At 34.2% G+C, this 22,304-nt stretch overlaps 3 protein-coding genes across 3 annotated transcripts; all 3 read right to left on the reverse strand.

Moving 5' to 3' along the window:
- Positions 1–526: 526 nt before the first annotated feature.
- Positions 527–4,269, reverse strand: LOC123681167 (leucine-rich repeat-containing protein 15-like). Its single transcript, XM_045619406.1, has 3 exons — positions 4,125–4,269; positions 3,146–3,420; positions 527–1,149 (listed from the first exon to the last, which is right to left on the reverse strand). Coding segments are annotated over exons 1-3 (837 nt in total). The 5' UTR covers positions 4,127–4,269; the 3' UTR covers positions 527–589.
- A 1,578-nt stretch (positions 4,270–5,847) lies between these two features.
- LOC123681168 (leucine-rich repeat-containing protein 15-like) lies at positions 5,848–7,712 on the reverse strand. The gene is made up of 3 exons (XM_045619407.1): positions 7,555–7,712; positions 7,080–7,354; positions 5,848–6,463 (listed from the first exon to the last, which is right to left on the reverse strand). Coding segments are annotated over exons 1-3 (837 nt in total). The 5' UTR covers positions 7,557–7,712; the 3' UTR covers positions 5,848–5,903.
- Positions 7,713–12,376: 4,664 nt separating this feature from the next.
- LOC123681169 (toll-like receptor 13) lies at positions 12,377–14,021 on the reverse strand. The gene is made up of 3 exons (XM_045619408.1): positions 13,918–14,021; positions 13,484–13,755; positions 12,377–12,990 (listed from the first exon to the last, which is right to left on the reverse strand). Coding segments are annotated over exons 1-3 (834 nt in total). The 5' UTR covers positions 13,920–14,021; the 3' UTR covers positions 12,377–12,430.
- Between the last annotated feature and the right edge of the window lie 8,283 nt (positions 14,022–22,304).

A 22,304-nucleotide genomic window follows, 5' to 3' on the forward strand; every position in this document is an offset into this window, starting at 1 on the left:
TTTCTACTCAAAAACTCTCTATGTCTATAAATAATTCTTAACATTCCATATGCTTTCTGCAAGCACATAGAGATGTGATCAGTAAACCACAATTCAAAGTCGACCCAGACACCCAAGCTTTTCATTGAATCCTGCTACTTAACAACATCATTACCAACAGTTAGATAGTAGCCACCACTCAGAAAATTCAATCTTTCCCCCCTTTTCTTACCAAACACTATGGCAACAATCTTATTTGTATTGAGCTGCAAGCAATGCCTCCTCGAAAGGTCATGTATAATATTCAAATCAAGAGTTAAAGCTTTAATGGCCTGACTGATTTCATCCAGGTAGAAGGATAGATAAAGTTGGCTGTCATCAGCATAATAATGCAATATACAGGTAACAATGAAACTTCGGAACTGAGAGATATATATGATGAATAAAATCGGGCCCAAGATAGAGCCCTGAAGTACACCCTTCAGTATCTCCAAAAAATCAGAGATTCTGTCTCTAAGAAAAACCGCCTGCCTGAAAAAAAGATGCATTTGTTTTGTAGTTTTATTCAATATTTTTTTGATACACTAGAAACTAATAATGAATGTTCAAGTTATGCTTTGATTTTATTATCTTCAATGGTTAAGAAACGAATTTTTGTTTTTTGCCTATGTTCTTCGATCATAGCCTCAGGAATTTGTGTTCTTATGAGGCTCACTGTTTTAAGATTAGGTAAGATTTCATGAGCGTCCAGCAAATTTAACTCCTTCAAAGGGTTGTCACTCAGATCAACACTCTCTAATTTTGTGCATTGCTTTATTTCATTCGTAGAGAATTTGGATATTTTGTTTTCGGCCAAATTCAATCTCTTCAAACTTTTGAGTGGACTGAATGTTTCATCTGTCAATCCTGTAATTGAATTCTTATGGAGATCCAAAACCTCAAGTTTGTTCAGGTTATTAAAAGCACCTTCTTCTATGGTATCTATTTTACATTCGCTGCATTCGAAGTACTTAAGACGTTGAGTTTCGTTAGCAAAATCTGTCGTGATCACCTTAATCTGTGGTTGGCCATGGATAGTAATTTTTTTGAAGGTTGTATTACGGAAGTAGCGTAATGGATAGTCATTGATATCATTGTTTGAGAAAAAGATTTCTTCAAGATTGCGGCCACCTGAAATTAATGATTAGCTTGATTGTATGTGCTGAGTGTAAATAATAGATAATAGACAAAATAATCAGATATATCATATTGAATTAGTTATATTTCAATTTCTTCTGAAATTTATTTGGTCTCAAACTAAAGATCGCAATATAATTTGGTCACAATGTCTCTATTTTCCTGATTTTGAGCAGGAAAGGGACTCAAAAGATAAGGTTCGATACAATGATAACAAGGCTTGAGGGAGCCTTATTATCATTGTATTATTATTATATTATTGTATTCGATGCTGACTACCTATCTGGTCGTCCGGCCCTATAGGTACAAAAGATAACTTCAGAAAGAAAATACATGAAAATTTGGTTAAGTTCGTTAATGGACTCAATTCGAATTGTTGATATCGAAACTGCAGATTCGATCGAGATGAAAATTTGCATTTCGATGAAGTTTCATTTAATTTCATGTTGATTGCGTAACCAGAACCTCAAAAAATTCAAGAAGAATATTTAATGAAAAAGTTGAGATTTTGTGTGTTGATATGAGAACAATTTCAAGTTAAATGCAATTCTTGAAAGTTGATCTCATCATCAGATTTATTGGCGCTAAAAAAACACATGCTGAATTTTATTGCTATCTCAGACTCGCCACACCGTACCTATATTTGTTATCTCATAGCGATTGGAAAAATTTTTCCCAAACACTTCGAATGATTTTGTTTGGGGGATATATTTTGACATATATTTGAGGCTTGAACGAGCAATCCCCTAAGAGCGGGCGCTTCAACCACTCAAAATTGGATATGGACGAGGGGTTGAGTGATACTTCATTTGAAAGATCTTGGGAGCATATGTATGAAAAAACGTAATTTATATGAACATTTTTCGCCAAAACCTCTTGGGACTTCTTCTTGTAGGGACATCTTAAGTTCAGGATTTTTGTGACTCAGCCTGAACATTTGGACGGACTACGCCAACGAATTGTTGTCAAGTGTTGTCAAAACACTCCAATTATGCTGAATGGTTAGAGACGGTTTTCAGTCAAGATTTTATTATTTCATGAAAGTCAATGGAGAACATTTGATTCAAAAACGTAGATTTAATTTTTTTGATTGTAAGTAAGATAAAACAATTCAATTTTTTAAGAATGTGACTTTTTAAGATTTCTTAGGTTTGTAAAAAGGGCTTAATAAAAATGAGTTTGCACATTGTAAAAAAAACAAAATATTCAAGGTGGCTCATTTGAGCTAAACAATTGATTTCATCATCAAAATTACACGTTTTAACACAATTATAAAAAGGCTTTCAAGACCTTTCAAATGAAGTATTACTCAACCCACTCTTCTCTTTTCAATTTTGAGGGGTAGAAGCGTACCTTAGGGAGTTGCTCATTCAAGCCTCAAATAAACGTCAAAAGATGTCCCTCAAACAAAATCATTCGACTTCCAAGATGATGTCTCAGATATATGATGATGAATTTTGTTATCCATGGAGTAATCCCACAATTTCACGTAGTTGTTGGTGAAAATTGCGTTTTTTTGGTTGATAATGCACTGTGATGCCTTACCAAGTGATTTCACATCTAGCATAACCTCCAAGATGCCCTGACCTAAACCCAATCGAACACGTTTTGGACAAATTTAAAAAAATTCTTGCTGCCAACAAGGCGAAAACTTTCCAATTGCTCTGAGATCTTTTTCATACCTTTGGCGCAAAACATTCTCAATAACTTGTCGTAAAGCTTGCTGAAAAGATGTTTAGTAGTTATTGAGGCATAAATTTGAGTTTAAAATTTCATAATTTTTCAATCACCTATTGCATTTTTTTATTCTGAAAACACGATTCCTTCGAAATCTTATGAATATATAATCTACACATAAATATTTATGAAGCAAATTGGGTTACGTGAAGAGAATTGAATGCTGTATATGTAATCAACGTATTTAACTTTTGACGAACATTTCATTAACCCTATCTAATATTATTACTGTTTAGCTCCTCCATTTACTCACTTGAATACTTATTCGGATCCATAGGTTGTAATAATCTTAAATTCTTAACGACCACTTTCCTTACTTTTGGCATGTATGAGAATAAAGCTTGAGGATAAGAAATGTATGTACAATTTTCCAAATAAATAGTTTCAGCATCGGCATTCGCTTTCGCATCTGCTATGGTATATTTTCCATGGAAATTCTTGTAAACAATATTTTTCGTCCCAAATGTTTCAGGAAATATAGCAGCAAATAATATTACAAGTATACTGAGTAGGCCCGTTTTGACAAACCTGGAAGAAAAACTCTTTTATCGACTGACATATATTTTACCTACTTTTTGAGCGCTCGTTTTCTAACAAGCTCTATTATACACAGTCTCTCTAATTGTCTGATTTTGAGCCATGAATAATCTTAAACGGCAAGGTTCTATTCACTGATGAGGAATCCGTCCTCCAATTTGATTCCGGCCGTATACACGATAACTCTCGAAAGGAAGACTCTTCGAATTTGCAGGTAAAAATCAGAACTGAACGAAGCACTTGAAAACTTTGATGAGTAAAATTCGATTAGTCGTTCTGAAATTATAACTGTTCGAAATTTTGTTTCATTGAACATTTGAAAGCCTCATGCAAAGTTTCATGTTGATCGTCAAACTAGAAACAAAGAAAATTCAATAATTCGTCACAATAAAAAAAATTCAGAAAGTTATCTAAAACACTAAATTGTATATTGCAATTGGTCCACATCAGTTTAACTTTTATTAATGTGCCAAAAACTATTTGAAAATTAACAAAAATTTCATTCACGTTCCACACAATGCGAAAATAAAATTCAAAAAGAATTAAGCTCACCCTGAGGAGAATGAACTCTAGGTATAAAATTCAAATATAAATAAAAAATGACATTCTCTGCTTGGCTTTTTGTCAAACAAACGAAAATGAATATCTCAATTGTGATAGTAATGATAATAGATTCTAATTTTCAAGGGACTTACATGTTGCCGGGTAGAAGGAGCTATCTTCAAATACTATTGAAACAAAAATGCTAATTGTAACAGATTTGCCCATATTTTTCAAATAGGCCTGACCCAATACGAAGGTCATGTTATATTTATCTTTGTGAACAGATCACAATTTGCAATTTTCTAATCAAAATCTTTGAAGCAGAGACGGCTCAGGTTTTCAATAAGGTTCAAAAATGTTTCCACAATGACGTTATTATTTTTATAAAAAAAAAACATTCTGAAACGTTAAAAAATATTTTTAATTGAATATTTCGCAATTCTCAAATTATACCAGAACTTGTTTTGCATTTACCGATAACGACTGTTATTTTTAAATACGTCAATAACAGTTTTTGAGTTCGTTCTAATATTTTGCATTATTTTCTTTGGAAAAACTGGTGGAGATGAGTTCTTGGATGAGCCTTGTAATAACCATGTTGAATATCAGCAAAATATTTTTAAAATGATCGAAAATTGAGTAGATTATATCTTTACCACTTTTTCAGAAATCACCCTGTATCTCTGAAATCGATATCCTATAAGCAAGGGCGTCGTTACATAAGGGTATTTTAGATTTATTCGTCGAGACGCTGCATGAGATGCGATAAACTTGAATTTACTAGAGCATCAAATAACAATTCCGTAAATTTCGATATTTTTCTAGGATTTGGTTTATTACGAAATATGTTTCGGACAGCAAAATCATTGGTATTTTTCATTCATCTATGTATTTTTGTGGAACTTCTGATTATGTAGGATGTAGCCGACGAAGGTGTTTTGTTTTTTGAAAAAAAAATTTTTTTTGAACTCGCATATTATACTCAAAATTTTTAAAATCACATTCATAGTAAAAACGTTCTTCATTAAAACATGAAGTTATATATTTTAATTATGAAAATAATGATAGTATATTTGAATTTTTGTATTAACATATCGAGGTTTCTGGACTTCTAAATTCATTTTTTTCACACATTTTAGAGGAATGCCGTTATTGACATGATAAAATACATAATTCAGTCAAATGAATTCAATTTTCTCTTTCAATGGCACACTTCTTTCAAAAGTGTAGCAAACGAAAAATTGATATTTTATGTAACTTTTTAAAATACGGTCCTGTTTTCATTTCTTCCGTGATAATACTTGATCAGCAGAGATTTTGAATTTTATAACTTTCTATTCAACTTTTCATTCATTCTAAAACCATCATCACACTGAGTGTTATGATACACTGCGTAAAATATTAATTAGAAGTGTAATATATATATAATTCTTTCGAAACTAGAAATCAAATTTCACAAACTGACGTGACCATCTGGAAAAATGTAAATTTCAATTCTATAATATTTGCTTTACAGCAAAAATAAGTAATTAAACCTATTTATTTCAAAACGTAACAAGCTACTTTTTGGGAAGGCCTGGATGACCTGTATTCACCACTAAGCTATGGCAAATCACTCATGTTACACCCTGTATATTTATATATAAATTATATAATTTTCTTTCTATCGAATAACTTCATCATATGGCAAAAATTTCAATAGAAAATTTAGGTATAGATTGTTCAAAAACAAACCAAAAAATAATATATTGTGGTAGATTTGAGTTCATCTGGAGTGAAAGATATTCAAGTACTGCTTATATCTAGAATATTATACATATTTAATGATGTGATCTTCATGAGTCTCAACTCATTTGGGTAACTGAAACAAGGGATACATTTTCCAGTTTATTTTATATTCAAATTTGAGTAATTGATGATAAAGTTTTAAGTTATGCTTTGATTTGGTTATCTTCAACAGTTAAGAATCGAATTTTTGTCTTTTGCTTATGTTCTTCGATCACAGCCTCAGGAATTTGTGTTCTTATGAGGCTCACTGTTTTAAGATTAGGTAAGACTTCATTAGCGTCGAGTAAATTCAGCTCCGTGAGAGGATTGTCACTTAAATCAATATTCTCTAATTTCGTGCATTGTTTTATTGCATTTGTAGTCAATTTCGTTAGCTGGTTCTCGGCTAAGTTCAATCTCTTCAGACTTTTCAGTGGACTCAATGTGTCATCTGTCAATTTTGTGATTGAATTCTTATGGAGATCCAAAACCTCAAGCTTATCCAGATTATTAAAAGCACCTTCTTCTATGGTATCTATTTTACATTCGCTGCATTCGAAGTACTTCAGACGTTGAGTTTCGCTAGCAAAATCTTTCGTGATTATCTTAACCTGTGGTTGGGCTTGGATTGTTATTTTTTCAAAGGTTGTGTTACGAAAATTGCGTACTGGGTATTCATTGATTTCATTGTGTGAAAATAAGATTTCTTCAAGTTTGCGGCCACCTGAAATTCATGATTATTTGGATTCTATAGCTGAGCGAGATATGAAAAGAAAATAATTTGTACAATATACATTCAATAACTACAGATCGTGCATTTAAATTCGTGGTTATGAGGGCTGTGGAGAAATAAGAGTGGATTTTCTGTGATAACAAGTAGTGCTTAGCTCAGTGGGGACGCCAGTTTTCAAATACAGGGGTGGCCAAGCGGGGGCTGGATTATTTTTTTGAGGTGCCAAAGTAAAGCGAAATTATAGTTTAGCTAATCTTTCAGCCTTAATATATCAAATTTGAGGGGAGGCATCAGAATATAAGGGAATGCCCGGCCCCCCTGCCCCCCTTGCGTCGCCACTGGCATAGCTTGTACCATATCACTGACATTTGTTTACAAACTTCGAATCTTAGAACTATATGGTACAACTGGTACAAGCTAAGCTTGTAATCAAAAATGATTAAACCTAATTTCTTCGCAGCACTCTTGACCAAGAAATTAAATGATCGAATGTCACTTACGGGCGATGAATCCTTGCATTTTAATGTAAAAAAAAACAGTCTTAAGCTTTATTATTATTTGTGAATTCTCGTTTTAAGTGAAACCCGTCGTTAATCTATTTACTTACCTTCATACATATTTGGATCCATAGGTTGTAATATTTTTGTTGTTTTTACGGTCACTTTCCTTGAATTTACCATTATAGAAAATAAGGATAGGGGAAAAGCGGTGAGGGTAGATTTTTCCATAAGGATAGTTTCAGCATCGACATTGGCTCTTGCAGCTGCTAAGGAAAATTCCCCATGGAAATTTTTGAAAACAAGATCTTTTTTTGCAAATATTTCAGGGAATATTGCAGCAGATAAAATTAAGAATGTACCGAGTAATCCTGTTGTGATAAACCTAGAAGAAAGACCTGATTATCGACCGACAACCATTTTTTTAAAATTATTTGCTTATATGACAAAGAAATTTGTGTTTTCTCCTAATATGAGCTATAACATTTCCTAGAAGCTTAGCCTTTTTAGATCAAGGAAATGAAGAAAATGATCATTATTTTGAAAATAATAATAGGAAATCAAAATAATTTTTATGATACTCACATATTGCTGGTTAGAGAGGACCTAATCTCCTAACACAATTGGAATGAAAATACTAATTGTATAAAATTTCAGCTACTTAGGCGAATAATACGAGACCTAATAAAAAGGTCATGACTCATGACAACACTATCTTTTCGATTAGGAAATATTGAATTTAATTAATGTAACAAAAATAAGATCTGGTAAGCGCAATGTGTGATTATTTGTCTGTGGGAAGAATAATAATCATTTGAGATTAAAATAGCGGAATAATTGGTGGTAAAAACTGAAAATTTGGTTGTTTTTTTGAGAGCTTGAGAAGTTTGAATAATGATACAAGACAGAAATATTGTTTGAATTAATTTTTTATTATTACAATCTGGAATATAATTTTAATGCATTTATTTTTTGAATTTGATTTCCGGCATATGCCCACCGCAACTACGAGTCACATCAGTATCAGCATTCTTTCCAATAAATCTGGCCGTATATGGCGCCAATGGTGGCTTGAATATTCTCCTCAATGCTTCAAGAATTGCAGGTTTGTCGGCGTAAAACTCCCCTTGAAGAAATTTTGGATTCATAAAAAGTAATTGAGAGGCGTTTAGTTACATGAACGAGGTGGCCAGATAACAGGGCCACTTCTGGAAATGAAGTTGTCACCAAAAGTGATTTTGCAATAAATTGTTGGTTAAGAGAAAACAACATTATGTGTTTGCTCAGTTCAAATTTCATAAATTTCATTTTTTCCTTCAACAATAATCTACATGGAAGAAAGTAAATATTTTCGATTTGCGAATGGAAAAGAAAGTTTATATAGAAAAATATACGGGGTGTTCCATTTGAAAAAATTAAATTGCTATCAATATGTTGCCCACTCTATAACTATACAGGGTGTTTCCTAAACATGCGGCAAAAATTCAGGGGGTTGTTCCTTGGACTATTTTAAGCATGTTTTGTCCTTGGATGATTTTTGAAAAACCTCTTTGTTTCGAAGATACAGGGCGAACAACATTTTTCATATTTTTAAAATTAATAATAGTTTAAATAAAAATGCGTACCGCACTGTGTTTACTAAGTAGGTACAATTTATTTTTAAATTTGTTTAACAACATTCCAATTACTAAAAACGGCCAGTTTTTTGACTAAAAATTGATAAGTGCAGATGGTAAAGGAATACAGATTAAACACGGTTTTCATTTGAATTCGTTTTGTGATGTATTAGCAATTAACATTTTATCTTTGACTATTATGAATCGCTATACAAACACCGAGATGACTGACATGCATTTCATTTATGGCCTGCTCGTTCCCCGGACTTAAACCCCTTAGATTATTTCCTATGGGGCCATCTAAAATCATTAGTTTATACCACTCCAGTAGAAAATGTGGAAGACTTGCGAAATCGGATCATTGCTGGGTGTAACTTAATAAGAAATGATCCTGGTGTTTTTGAAAGGGTTCGGCAGTCAATGAGGAGAAGATTGGATGCTTGTATGCTGGCTAGAGGTGGTCATTTTCAACAGTTTTTGTAGGTTGAGTTGAATTTTCATGTAATTTTTCATAATAAAATGTTATTATCTGAAATTTTGTTTCCCCTATATCTTCGAAACAAATAGGTTTTTCAAAAATCATCAAAGGACAAAATATTCTTAGAATAGTCCAAGGAACAACCCCCTGAATTTTTGCCGCATGTTTAGGAAACACCCTGTATATTTCGTCTTGTGAAATCATTTCAAAAAACACCAATCGATTTTGTGAAAACATTTTTTTGTACCTCATTCATTAACAAAGTTAGAGGGGGGTCAAATTATAGTGAAAAACCCGGTACATAACGTTTTGAAGTACCCCGTAGTATTTATCGAAGCAGAATCTGTTGCTCCTGCGGTCACCATTCTGAATAGATACATACTAACGAATAAGAGAGATAGGCCAAACACATGTTACATATTCGAAATCAGGGGAAAAAGAGCTAGTCAAATGTAGAAAAATATACAGGGTTTTCCATTTGAGAAAATGAAGTTGCTATCAATATGTTGCCCACTCTGTATATATTTTGTTTTGTGAAATCATTTTAAAAAACACTAGTCGATTTCGTGAAACTTTTGAAGAAAACATTGTTTCTTCTAGTAACAAAGTTAAAGGGGGGTCAAATTATGGTGAAAAACCTGGTACATCTATTTGGTACCTAGCGCAGTTCCATTGGTCAGACTTAAATTCAAAACAAATATTCGATCTTCAAAAAATGCTCTTGTAGAATTGAATAAAAAAAGCCGGACTACTCTTTTCCAGAAAAAGGGACCAGCGAACAACTGAAATCTAAAGAAAAATGGAGAAGAGTTAACATGGAAAAATGAACACTAGATAAAAAAACCATATAAAATATGCAGTGGGTAAAAGGAACTCAGCAATTGCAAGACCAGAACCAACATAGGGATCGGCAGTATGCAGTTAGCCAGCCAAAAGTTGCTTAAATAACAAAAATATATAAGTGATAGAAAATAAACTGTTAGATACAAAACTTCATGGAATATTGAGCCTTGAAGCAGCCACTCTCAGACTTACGCTTCATACCTACTTTCATAAAAATAAATATTGAGCTCATCAGAAATTGTGCCAAAACCACTGTCCTATCAGCCTCCTGTCATCCACATTCTCTTGGCCAACATCATCAAGTACAAGAACATCTACCAAATGAACAGTTTGGTTTTCTCCCCTAACTGTCCCCCTCAGATTAGTTGTTCAGAAGTGTAATATGCATCAACCAGTTTCGAATTGAAGCTGGTAACTGGTGACTGGTGTATTACTTATCGATATTTGAAAGGATTTCGACACCCCATAGCACGAGGGTCTCGTCTGCAAATTTCATGAATCGATAATGCCTCTTTCGATGTGACAACTCAACTGTTTTTTCTTCCATCATCGCTGGTTCAGAGCAAAATTATCCAAGACAATTCTGACCCTAGAGATCTTGAAGATCGAGGTAGTGTGACGTCCTTTTTTAAATTCTTAGTACACAGTCCATATTCTAATTTATTCTAGCCTTTTGCTATCAAAGACAGGTCGAAATCTTCCCGATTCTCAGTAGAAACCTTCAAGGTGACTAAGTCGTTAGGAAATACAGCAAATTTCTAATCAAAAAGAACTCGGAAAAAGAGCGCAGCACTTCTTTTATCAAAGATATTAACCAGACCATGTGATATACCCTGGGAATCTTAAAAAGGATACTTGAGAGTCATCATAAAGAAGAAGCTAACATTCAACCTGGACTAAATCGTCCGAAAGGTAAAATACTGCAAGCCAAATTGTCTCCACTGATTTGTCGTCGTAGCAACATGTCTGCTCATAATAAGTTGATCCTATATGTATAGAACTATCGTCCGTTCCACTGTGATTCACGCTTCAATATCTTGGGCGTTTGCGACCTCCGCAACGAAATTCAATAAGTTACCAATAACAAAATAAAACGGCTGTTATTTGGATATAATTGATGAAACTAACAATGACATGCATTCTCCTTGGGTTACTTTCGATTATGATTCCTACGTAGTGGCGTGGAGACCTTCTGTCTGACAATGGTTGGTGTTGATGGCAATTTATATTGCTGATACATTAGATAACCAGATAAATAATTAATATCATACGATGATATTACTCGTTTGGAAATTGTACTAAATATTGTACTCATTGTTAGTTTCAAGTTACCAATAATTTGAAATAAATTTCAAAGGATCGCCTTTAGTGCTCCCAGGTTTGTTTATAAGACTCAAATCTATAGTGGGGTGAACCTATCATCGTTGAAGGCATGTCCTCATGAAATCGCTCTTAAAACTTTTGAGAAAGCGATTATTCAGAGGATTCCTTGACTATAACGAATCTTCTATCGATTACAAGCGCCCAAAACTGAAAATTGTATCATTCGATGACACGAAAGGCATTCCCATGCCTCGCCATTTAACCACTTTTCAGATTGAATTGAAGGAGTCTATCACCCAGTTGCAGTTCATTAAAATTTAATACAGTCTTTGAAATTTTAATCCTCCAATGGGCTTCTTCTATTGGTTACCTTCAGTTTTAATGGAGGATTGAAATTTTAATGCGGCCTTAAATTTTAATGAACGTTCCTGCAACTGGGTGTACAACCCGTACATTCCGAAGAAGGTAAGGTTAGCTTAGGTATAATGGGTAGGTCGTATTCTTCAAATACGCTGTACTATCTTTCATAAGGTAGTTCGTCTATGAGGCTTTCCCCTGCTCACAAAAAAAAGTACCCAATGTAACGTGCGTTCATTTAAATTAGTGGTCGAGAGGGCTGTGGAGAAATAATATTAACATTGGTCTATATACTTCGGATCAGGGAACCTCATATGATACAAGCTAAGCGCTTCTTGTAATCACAGAAAATCAACTCTAATTTCTCCACTGCTCTCTTGAACACGAATTTCAATGAACGCTCGTTATTAGCGTGAACAAAAAATAAGTGTTATTAAATCATATTTAAATGCTGACAGCGCGGATGAAGCGGTTCTGCGCTTACCCTGGTCAACAAGTTTCGCTTGTCCAAACATTTTTCAATATTTTTCAGCGTAGCGTAAAATCTGATTGCATTAACGTATGTAACCATGACTATAAAGAGAGAGTATAAAATCCAGTGAATTGGAGTTTACCAAGAAAATTTTCCATTGAAAAATATTCAGGAACCCTCTTTTCCATATCAAGAATATAATAAATTATAATGTAGTGTCCTAGTGTCCATAAGTCTTAAATATTACATACCTACATCCTACATTGTTACTTCATCAGTAGTGTAATACTGTGTTTTGGGTAATTGAAACAACGTACATATTTCTCAGTTTTATTCAATATTTAATACACGAGTAGGTAATTGATGATAAAGTTATGATTTGATTTGTTTATCTTTAACTGTTAAGAAGCGAATTTTTGTTTTTTGCCTATGTTCTTCGATCACAGCCTCACGAATTTGTGTTTTTATGATGCTTACTGTTTTGAGATTAGGTAAGACTTTATTGGCGTCCAGTAAATTTAGCTCCTTCAGAGGGTTGTCACTCAAATCAATACTCTCTAATTTCGTGCATTGTTTTATTTCATTTGTAGTGAATTTGGATAGTTTGTTTTCGGCCAAATTCAATCTCTTCAAACTTTTGAGTGGACTGAATGTTTCATCTGTCAATTTTGTGATTGAATTTTTTTGGAGATCCAAAACCTCAAGCTTATCCAGGTTATTAAAAGCACCTTCTTCTATGGTATCTATTTTACATTCGCTGCATTCGAAGTACTTCAGACGTTGAGTTTCACTTGCAAAATCTTTCGTTACTACCTTAACCTGAGGTTGAGCATGGAGTTCTATTTTTTCGAAGGTTGTATTGCGAAAATTGCGTAATGGATATTCATTGATGTCAACATTTGATATTAAGAGTCTTCGAAGTTTACGGCCACCTGAAATTCATAATTCATTTGCTTTTATATGTCAATAAAGACCGGAGCAAGAATGGCCAATAATATTTCCTTTCTAAAATTAATACTTATTTTAATTTAGTTAATATAGTTATAATTTTTATCGTTAAAGAAAAACCTTCAGCGGTAATCATATTAACTATAAATAGGACTCGGGCCTGGGGTACAGACAGATAGCCCTACCAGTGTAAAAAAAATGTTCTCATTATCTTCAGAAGATGTGTGTCAAAATTTCTGAATATAATGTTCAGCCTGGATTGAGATATTAAAGTTGAAGTGACGCTACATTTGTTGTATCTTGAAACCTATACATAATAGAATGGTTTTCATCAATGTTATTCTTCAAAGTGAAAAAGATTCAAGTTCAAATTCGAAAACTGCCAATTATCTTCAAAACTAGTACAGTTCAGTTTGAATTTCAGGTTTGACATGATTGTCGACTTTTGTTTGATGACCTTCATTCGCATTCACTTACTTGGATATAAGTTAGGATCCATAGGTTGCAATATTTTTGAATCTTTAACTGTCAGTTCCTGTACATTAACCATGATTGAGAATAAAGATAGTGGATAAGATGTGATGGTACAATTATCCATATAAAGAGTTTCAGCATCAGTATTGGCTTTTGCAGCTGCTAAGGTCATTGCTCCATTAAAATTAATGAAATTAACATTTTTCTCTGCAAATGTTTCAGAAAAAAATGCAGATAATATTAAAAGTGTACTAAATAACCCCGTTTTGATATTCCTGGAAGAAAGAATTGTTTATCGAATGCAAGTGTTCTTTAGACATTTCTATGTCAATAAGAATTGATTATATTATATCATAATTTCCCATATCAAAGAAATGAAGATACATATCTTGATTATGGAAATTATAATAAGAGATCAAAATTTTTATGTTACTCACATATTGCAAGGTAGAAGAAACTATCTTCCAACACTATTGGAATAAGAATGCCAATTTTCTGTAGTTAGTCCAATATTTTATAATAGATTAATTGATAAATCTTTTGGGATAAAACATTTGTGACCCGATAACAGGGCCGGCGTTAGGGGTGAAACAGTGCAGCAACTATTTCAGGCGCCTCTATTCGAGGGCGGCAAATTAGCCCAGTTTGTGGTCGCCTTTTTATATTTCTAAAAAAAATATACCTAGTCTTGATTCTTAAAAATATCATGAGGTTGATCCGCTCCACTGCGTTTATCAATATTCCCTACAATAAAAATCTCCAAACCGTCTTTAACTAACATATGGCAACCCAACCAATATAAACACCATTGCCTATTACCTTAATTGAACTAGGGAAGAAATGTATATCACAGAGACGAAAAACAACACAACTTTCGCTTTCGAATTATGTGGAAGTTGTTTACACATTCAACATATGAAAAATTCCTACGATTTTGCATTCAGAACTAGTTTCTTTAAAATGCCAACTGTCTTCAGCGGAATACTTGTTTTTAATCCCCATTAGTTTTCGGAGCTTTGCATGCCCTACCGCCCTTTGTATCTTGTGGTGTGATGGGTAATCACTAATCTTTCATCGATCGTACGCAGTATCTTTTGAATGTGATAATCAGATTCATTAAGCATTGTTCATCGGTGTCGAAGAAATCCAGGAATAAATAGGAATACCTACAGCGTAAATAACATAAGGTGAATAGACTCATAGATATACATTTTGTTTTATTCGATTTGACTTTTCTGCAAAAGCAGGAACGTGCTGATAATACTTCTATTATTCTTAATGAAAACTTCCGGGTTTTCTGCGTTCCTTATACTTATCATTCGCTGAATTTAGTATTTGACGATGCAGCTTGTAAATCTGGTGAAGTTTCGAAATTTTTTTTTATTGTTCAAGATCTTTTCGTATTTTTTTAAGTTCAACTAAACGGTAGGGGTTTTGAAAAAAAAAACAATTTTCCACTAACTGTTGAAGGTCTTAGTACCACTAGATGGGAAAGTAGAATTAACGTTATAACGCCGCTAAGGTATCAATTGAGAGAAATATATGATGCTCTTTGTGAAATCGCAGCGAATGGTGAGAACGAAGGCGACACTAGAAGTAAGAGCAAAAATTCAGCTTTGAAAATTTCATGCTTCAAATTCATTTGTTCTATAGTAACTGGGTATGAGATTTTAGTTCACATCAATAACGTTTCTAAGCAGTTTCAGTATGATAATTGATGTGTGTGTTAGCGAGCTGAGATATGTGACAGAATATTTGCCACATTTGAGAACTAATGGTTTCCAGCAAATGCTTTGCTTTGCTGAAGAAGTGGCAGAAAATATGGAAATAAATCCTCAATTCCAATCTTAGCGAGAAGTACGCATTCGTAAAAAACAAAGCTTCTTCAATATGAAGGAATTGATACACCGATAACTCATCCTCAAAAAAAATCAGGTTGAATTTTTCAATTATTTATTGGAAATTTGCGTTAATTCTTTGAATGAACGCTTCCTTCAATTGAAAGAACATAGCTGATTATTTTAATGCATATACGACGTGAATAATTTATACAAAATCTTCAGATTTTATAATGCAAAATTGCAATGGACTCTTAGAGCGATTAGGAAATGATATTGATCCCATGAATCTCAACACGGAATTGCTTTTTTTGAGCCGCACGCTGGAATCCAAAATGTCAATTATCCAGTTGCTGAATTATTTGGGGGCGGGTATAATTCATCTGAACATTATCCTAACATATTTATTGTTCTTCGGATACTAATTACAATCTCAGTAACTGTAGCTAGCGGCGGAGAACTTTCTTTTTCGAAATTAAAAATTATAAAAAATTATTTCTCTGTGATGCACCAGGGGATACAGGGCTGGCAATAATCTCTATTGAACACGTAATTAGAAGCAACATTGATTTCAAACATATTATAGATGATTTCGTTAGAATTGAATCCAGAAAGGTGAAATTATTGTGATTTCAAAGAAATTCAAAAATAAAATTACTGAAATAAAGTAGGTCATGCTATTGATACCTTTTCAGCAGGGGCCAAAATTGCTCGAGCCGGCCCTGCCGGATAATAAGGTCATGATATGTTTATCTATACTAAAAACACTAATTGAGTTATTTATTATTTGTGAAGGTTGAATAGAAAGCAAAAGTGGTGTAGACTATGTTGTCAATTGAAAGTAAAATGAGAATAACGAATAATATCCATAATACCTACTCGAGATTGAAATAGATCAATCATTTTCTAGAAAGTGAAAGTTTTTGAATAATCGTAACTATTTGGAATACCTGAATTGGAGGTTCAAATGAAAATGGGAGATTCTGTGAATAATTTTAAGGAAAAATGCCCCATAACCATGGGTTCACAAATGCTTTGTCGAGATTGAGGGTGCTTCTTGTAGTCCTTCTTTTTACACGATTATATCAATCAATTATACAGGTTGAGTCGGGAGGAACGGGCCAAACTCCAGTAGCGTTTTGTACACATGAAAATAATTCAAAAATCTCATATGTTTTTATACGATTCTCATTTGTTTCGCAAGGGCGTAGAAATGGGTAGGGGGTTATTACTCCCCCCAAGATTTCCAAATCACCAAATCGCGAATTCTTGCAAAGACGAAGAACGAAAATTTTTCCATAAAATAAACCAATACTCATTTTACTTTTTTTCGAAATCCACACGACAGTAAAAATCGGACCCTTTTGAGGTTTATGAGTCAGGTTTTAGGAGTGGTTTTAGTACTACAACTCTTCTGCTGAATATAACTGACGACATTTTACGATCTTTAGATGCCACCATTCTTGTTCGATACTTTGGACCACAATCTACTTTGTGCTAAGTTAAGTTTTTTCGGTTTTGACAGAAAAGCCCTGAGGTTTTTTGAATCCTACCTTTTTGAAAGATATCAGTGTGTGAGATTGCGTAACAGTTTTTCAGATTTTTGCCCGATAACCTCAGGAGTTCCGCAGGGCTCAATTCTCGGTCCATTACTATTTTTGATATATATTTCGGATATGTATAAAGTAGTCAAATCCGTTTCCACCTATTTTTATTGTGATGACACCCAGGTTCGTTTATCGTTTCATCCCTCTCTAGTTTCTCGGGCTGTTGATCAGTTAAACGAAGATTTGTCAGCAATAATGTTATATTGTCAGTCAAATAATTTGAAAATAAATGTTAATAAATGTTTCCACATACCTTCCTTCCCCAGAACGCTTTCTGTTGCGGTTGAGGTGATTATGGGTGGTGAGCGGGTTCCTTATTCTACTTGTTGCAGGAACCTTGGCTCATATATGATTGTCAGCTAATATTAAGGGAACATGTCACATTGCTGTTGAAAAAATTCTTTCTTGCACTGCGTCATTTGTATCGGCAAAAAGATTTTTTGGACTTTTCCTCGAGAAAGTATCTTTGCGAATCACTAGTGTTGTCCAAATTGAACTACGGATTGACAATTTTTTATCCTTGTCTTGATTATGTTGCAAGGTATAGATTACAGAAGGTACATAACTCGTGTTGCCGTTTCATCTTTGGCTTGAGAAAATATGAAAGGGGAATAAGTGCTGGATTAAATAAACTCGCGTGGCTCAAGCTCGAAAATATTTTTTGGCTTCACATGACAATAACGGTACACAGAATTTAGAGTTCCTCTATTCCTCCCTATTTGAGGGAAGAGTTGATTTTCAGGCGCGATGTTCATGAAGTTGCCATTAGGCATGGACAAAGGCTTATGTTGCCTAGATTCGGTTCAGCCATGTTTCAGCACTCCTTCACTTATAATTCAGTGAAGATACATAATGTTTCCTTAATTTCATGTGGCGTAGTCTCTGTGAGATCATTGAGAAATATTTTGAGGGAGAGGTTGTTGAGGGAACAGATGATTTGTTGATCTGAGTTCACTGTTGCTATTTCAGGGTTATTATTTCTTGTTTGAATATATAATTTTTTATTGTTAGTATTTTCCAGGATATTTGTATTTTATTTAATTTTTTATATTTTTTTATTTTGGGTTGAGTAGAGTAGCTCAACCTAGACTTCGCCCCTATATCATATATCATTATTTTTTTCAATAAAGCCACTATTATTATTATTATCGCTTTCAAGATGAGTACTTTTATTGCACTACGAACTCATCTTTGTCCGAGGTTATTATGTTCCTTTATCTATCCGCTTTCTCGGCATCTTATTTGCCATCTGTGATTTTTTCATTCGTCATCGGTATACACTTACCCGTTGTTTTCCTTTTTTCGTGTTCTCGTCACAAAATTTCAATAGTGTAGTTATCGAAGAACTGAATTGTGTAATTCACATAGAAAAATTGTATGGAATATGTTGTAATATTTTGAGTTTAATTCAAATTGCAATTCACTTTTGGTGACATCCGTTTTAAATTGACTTTGTCTACACGATGTTCCTAAATTGGAGGTACAAATGAAAATGATAGATTTCTCGGATCATTTCAAGAAAAAAAGTCCTACAACATGATTCCCCAAACACTTTGTTTTTGAGATACAGGTGTTTAAGTTTAAGTTTTTTCTCATAGAACCTTCCCTTCACAAGATAATTAATTTGAATTGACCATAGATATTCCAATTTAAAGTTTTCATCATATTATATGCTAATTTTGAATGCAAATCCACAGGGGATATTTTTTCTGGAAGCGTGCCTGATTCTTTCCTTCTCCTAATTAGATTACTTTGACTTGATGTATTCTTTGAGTACATCTAGAGCAGGTGTTTCTTCTCCCCATTCACTGATGACGACACAAGAACATCCAACAATTTTTCTTGCTTTACTAGTGAAGTCTATTTTACAGAGACCACTCCATTCGCCTAGCTTTTTGTTGTTATCTACCTTTATTAAAGGTACGCCAGAACTATTTTTTGGTGAACCGCTGGTAGTTTGAAAAATGTAAAAAGAAATTCTGGTCCAATACTACACTTTTTAGTTTTTTATAGTTTTATCGTATCTGCTAGCGATTTCGAGAAAAATATCTCGAACAACTCTCTAGTAATCTAGGAAAATCCAAATTATTATGAAAATCCAGCTAGTAAGCTGTGATGAATCAATTCATTATAAGTTTTGGTACTTATTTATCCACTCTGTAGCTTACATTAATAAAGATTTGATAAATTGATATAAGCGTCGCTGAAAAGTACGACACACTAGGAATACCCTGCATCTCGAAAACAAGGCGTTTGAGGGCTTATATTCATGAGACTTTTTATTCTTAAAATTATCCAAGGAATCTCTCATTTTCCTCCGTAACTCTAATTTACGAACATCCAGTATAAGGTCATTTCTTTAAACTACCCGTGCTCCACCAAAAAAAAATTATATAAACACTGATAAAAGATTTTTCTGTAAATCAAATATCTCCAAAAACTGGATATAAAACAAAACTTTTTAGTGAAGGATTGAAAAATTTATATTGGAATATAATTATTATATGTAAGTCTTGGATAAGATACGTATTTTATTTCCATTCTTATTTCCTTCTGTTGAAGTTTGAACTTGAAGGAAATATCTTAGGAAAAACACGTTTATCAAAACGTAACTTTTTAATTAACTAACTGTCAATCTGACATTCATACACCTACTTAGTATATTTAATATATCAAACAAATTAAGGAAAATGTAAACGTGAATCATTGATTTCAACACCTTCCCTCATTGACTGATTTGTTGGATTTTCTGGTCTACACCCATGCTTTTGCGAAGAGTTTGAAGTCTTGGCTTGAATAACGGCTTTGTCATGATATCCGCTATCTGAAATTCGGATGCAACCTTCTTGATTTCGACAGAACCATCTGTGACAAGTTCTCTAACAAAAAAATGTCTTATTTTAATGTGCTTCGTGCGACGGTGGTATTCAGGATTCTGTGCCAACCTGATTGCAGCCTCGTTATCAACCATTAATTGAGGAACGCTTTTCACCTCAATAATATCAGAGTAGAGACGGTTTAACCACACTAATTCTCTAGCTGCTTCGCTTGCAGCAACAACTTCGGCTTCAGTTGTCGATATGGCAACTGATGACTGTCTCTGACTTAGCCACGACACCGCTCCACCAGCATACAAACATACTACACCTGTAGTAGAACGCCCTGTAGTCTCATCACCACCATGGTCTGCATCGCTAAAACTTTCTATACCATAATGCTTATGATGAGGTTTATAGGTGATTCCATAGTTGATGGTGCCTTGAAGGTAACGGAAAATTCGTTTGACTCGGATCCAATCAGCAAAATTTGGATTTTCGAGAGTTCTCGATACAAAACCAACTGCATAAGCGATATCGGGTCTAGTACCAGTCATGAGATACATCAACGCCCCTACCGCTTGCCTATATGGGAAATCCACTTCTGAATTAGTTTCCTCTTCCTTCCCTTGTTGACTACGTTCATTTATTATAGGAGTAGAAACTGGCCTACAGTCTCCCATTCCAAAACGTTCTAACACTTTTCTTGTATAGTTTGCTTGGCTCACTCGAATTGATCCATCTTCTTGTTTCTCTATTTCCAACCCAAGGAAATATGAAGCTGGTTTCATTGTGATTTTGAATTCACTTTTCAGATTTCTCAGGAAATCTTCTTTCAGTGATTCATTATTTGAAGCCAAGAGACCATCATCTACGTAAAGTGCTAGGATCATTATATCTTTTCCTTGTCTCTTTACGAAAAGACAGGGGTCAGCATCACTCGTATGGAAATTTAGTTTGGTCAAAAATTCTCCGAATCTCTTGTTCCAGCATCTGGGTGCTTGCTTGAGACCGTAGAGGCTACGCTTGAGATGGCATACACTATCTGAACCATCTTGATATCCCTCTGGCTGTTTCATGAAGATGTCTTCTTCTAATTTTCCATAAAGGAAGGCGGTTGAAACATCAAATTGAGTCAGAGACATATTTTCGCTAGCTGCGATACTCAATAATGCCCTAATTGTACCAGATTTCGCCACGGGACTGAATGTCTGGTCATAGTCTTCACCCTTTCTCTGGGAGAAACCCTTTATAACAAGTCTAGCCTTGTATCTATCCACTGAACCATCCGGATTTGTTTTGACTTTGAAAACCCACTTACAAGGGATCGCTTTCTTGCCGTTTGGTAGTTTTTCCAGAACCCAAGTATCGTTTTCTTTTAGTGATTTCATCTCATTTTTCGTAGCTTCTAACCACTGTACTCGCTGATCACTTCTTATCGCTTCTTCATAACTCAACGGTTCTTTGATTTCCAAAATGTTTGTAGACATGCTCATGACAAACTCATCGAATTTAGCAGGCTTTCTGATTTCCGACCTGTCTCTCAATTGTCTACTTTCAACCTCATTTTCTAAATCAACCCGTCTGTTTTCTTGAAAATTTTCCTCTTGGTAATACTCCTCTTCACTTTCCTCATTCTGCAACGACTCGCCTTTGCTCCTTCCTTCCTCTTCCACTGAGTCATATGTCGTTACTGCTTGTTGTGGAGGTGAAATGATAGGGACTTCATCTGATCCAGTAGAGTCAAGGAGTTTTTCATTGAAAACAACATCTCGAGATCTAATCAGTTTCTTGCTTTCTTTGCACCATATACGATAGCCGTCATGATTGTCGTAACCAATCAATATACCTTTGACAGCCTTCTTGTCCATCTTCTTACGAGAAGGTTTTGGAATATGAGCATAGCAAATAGTTCCTATTATTCTCATGTGTTTCAAGCTACATTTCTTGCCGAACCATACTTCATAGGGAGATTTGTCATCGATACTGGAAACACCTGACCTGTTCAAAATATATGTGGCTGTGTTGATCATTTCAGCCCATAAATACTGTGGTAAATCCTCCTGTGCGTGCATTATTGACCTTGCAGTCTCAACAACAGTTCGATTATCCCTCTCAGAACAACCATTTTGTTGCGGCGTGTAAGGCATTGTTAATCTCTGCCGAACTCCATTCTGTTGTAGGATGTCTTTCACTCGTTTGCTATCGAATTCACCGCCATTGTCACTAAGGAGCTCCTTGACTACATGTCCTGCAACTTTAGATTCAGCTAACATAATTTTTAGCGCATCAGGGACATTAGATTTCTCCTTAATGAAATAAACATAACGGAAACGACTGTAATCATCCTTGAACAGAACAAAATAACGATATCCCGATAGAGAGTTCACAAAAGGTCCACATACATCCGAATGTATGAGTTCACCTGGCATTTTTGCACGTTCTCTAGTTCCAAATTTTAGTCTATGAGCTTTGCCGTATATACACCCTTCACATAATTCACTGTCCAGTTTCACGTTTATGCCCAATTCGCGTGATATAACAGATTTTATGTGCCTTTTAT

This window comes from Harmonia axyridis, chromosome 5 (genome assembly GCF_914767665.1).
Source record: "Harmonia axyridis chromosome 5, icHarAxyr1.1, whole genome shotgun sequence".
Taxonomy (NCBI): Eukaryota; Metazoa; Arthropoda; class Insecta; order Coleoptera; family Coccinellidae; genus Harmonia; species Harmonia axyridis.

What these genes read in the sequence shown, in the direction of transcription:
- LOC123681167 (XM_045619406.1), bottom strand. An exon ending in GGATCCGAATAAGTATTCAA is followed by an intron (nt 1,150 to 3,145) that starts GTGAGTAAATGG and finishes CATTAATTTCAG; the next exon opens with GTGGCCGCAATCTTGAAGAA.
- LOC123681168 (XM_045619407.1), bottom strand. An exon ending in GGATCCAAATATGTATGAAG is followed by an intron (nt 6,464 to 7,079) that starts GTAAGTAAATAG and finishes CATGAATTTCAG; the next exon opens with GTGGCCGCAAACTTGAAGAA.
- LOC123681169 (XM_045619408.1), bottom strand. An exon ending in GGATCCTAACTTATATCCAA is followed by an intron (nt 12,991 to 13,483) that starts GTAAGTGAATGC and finishes TATGAATTTCAG; the next exon opens with GTGGCCGTAAACTTCGAAGA.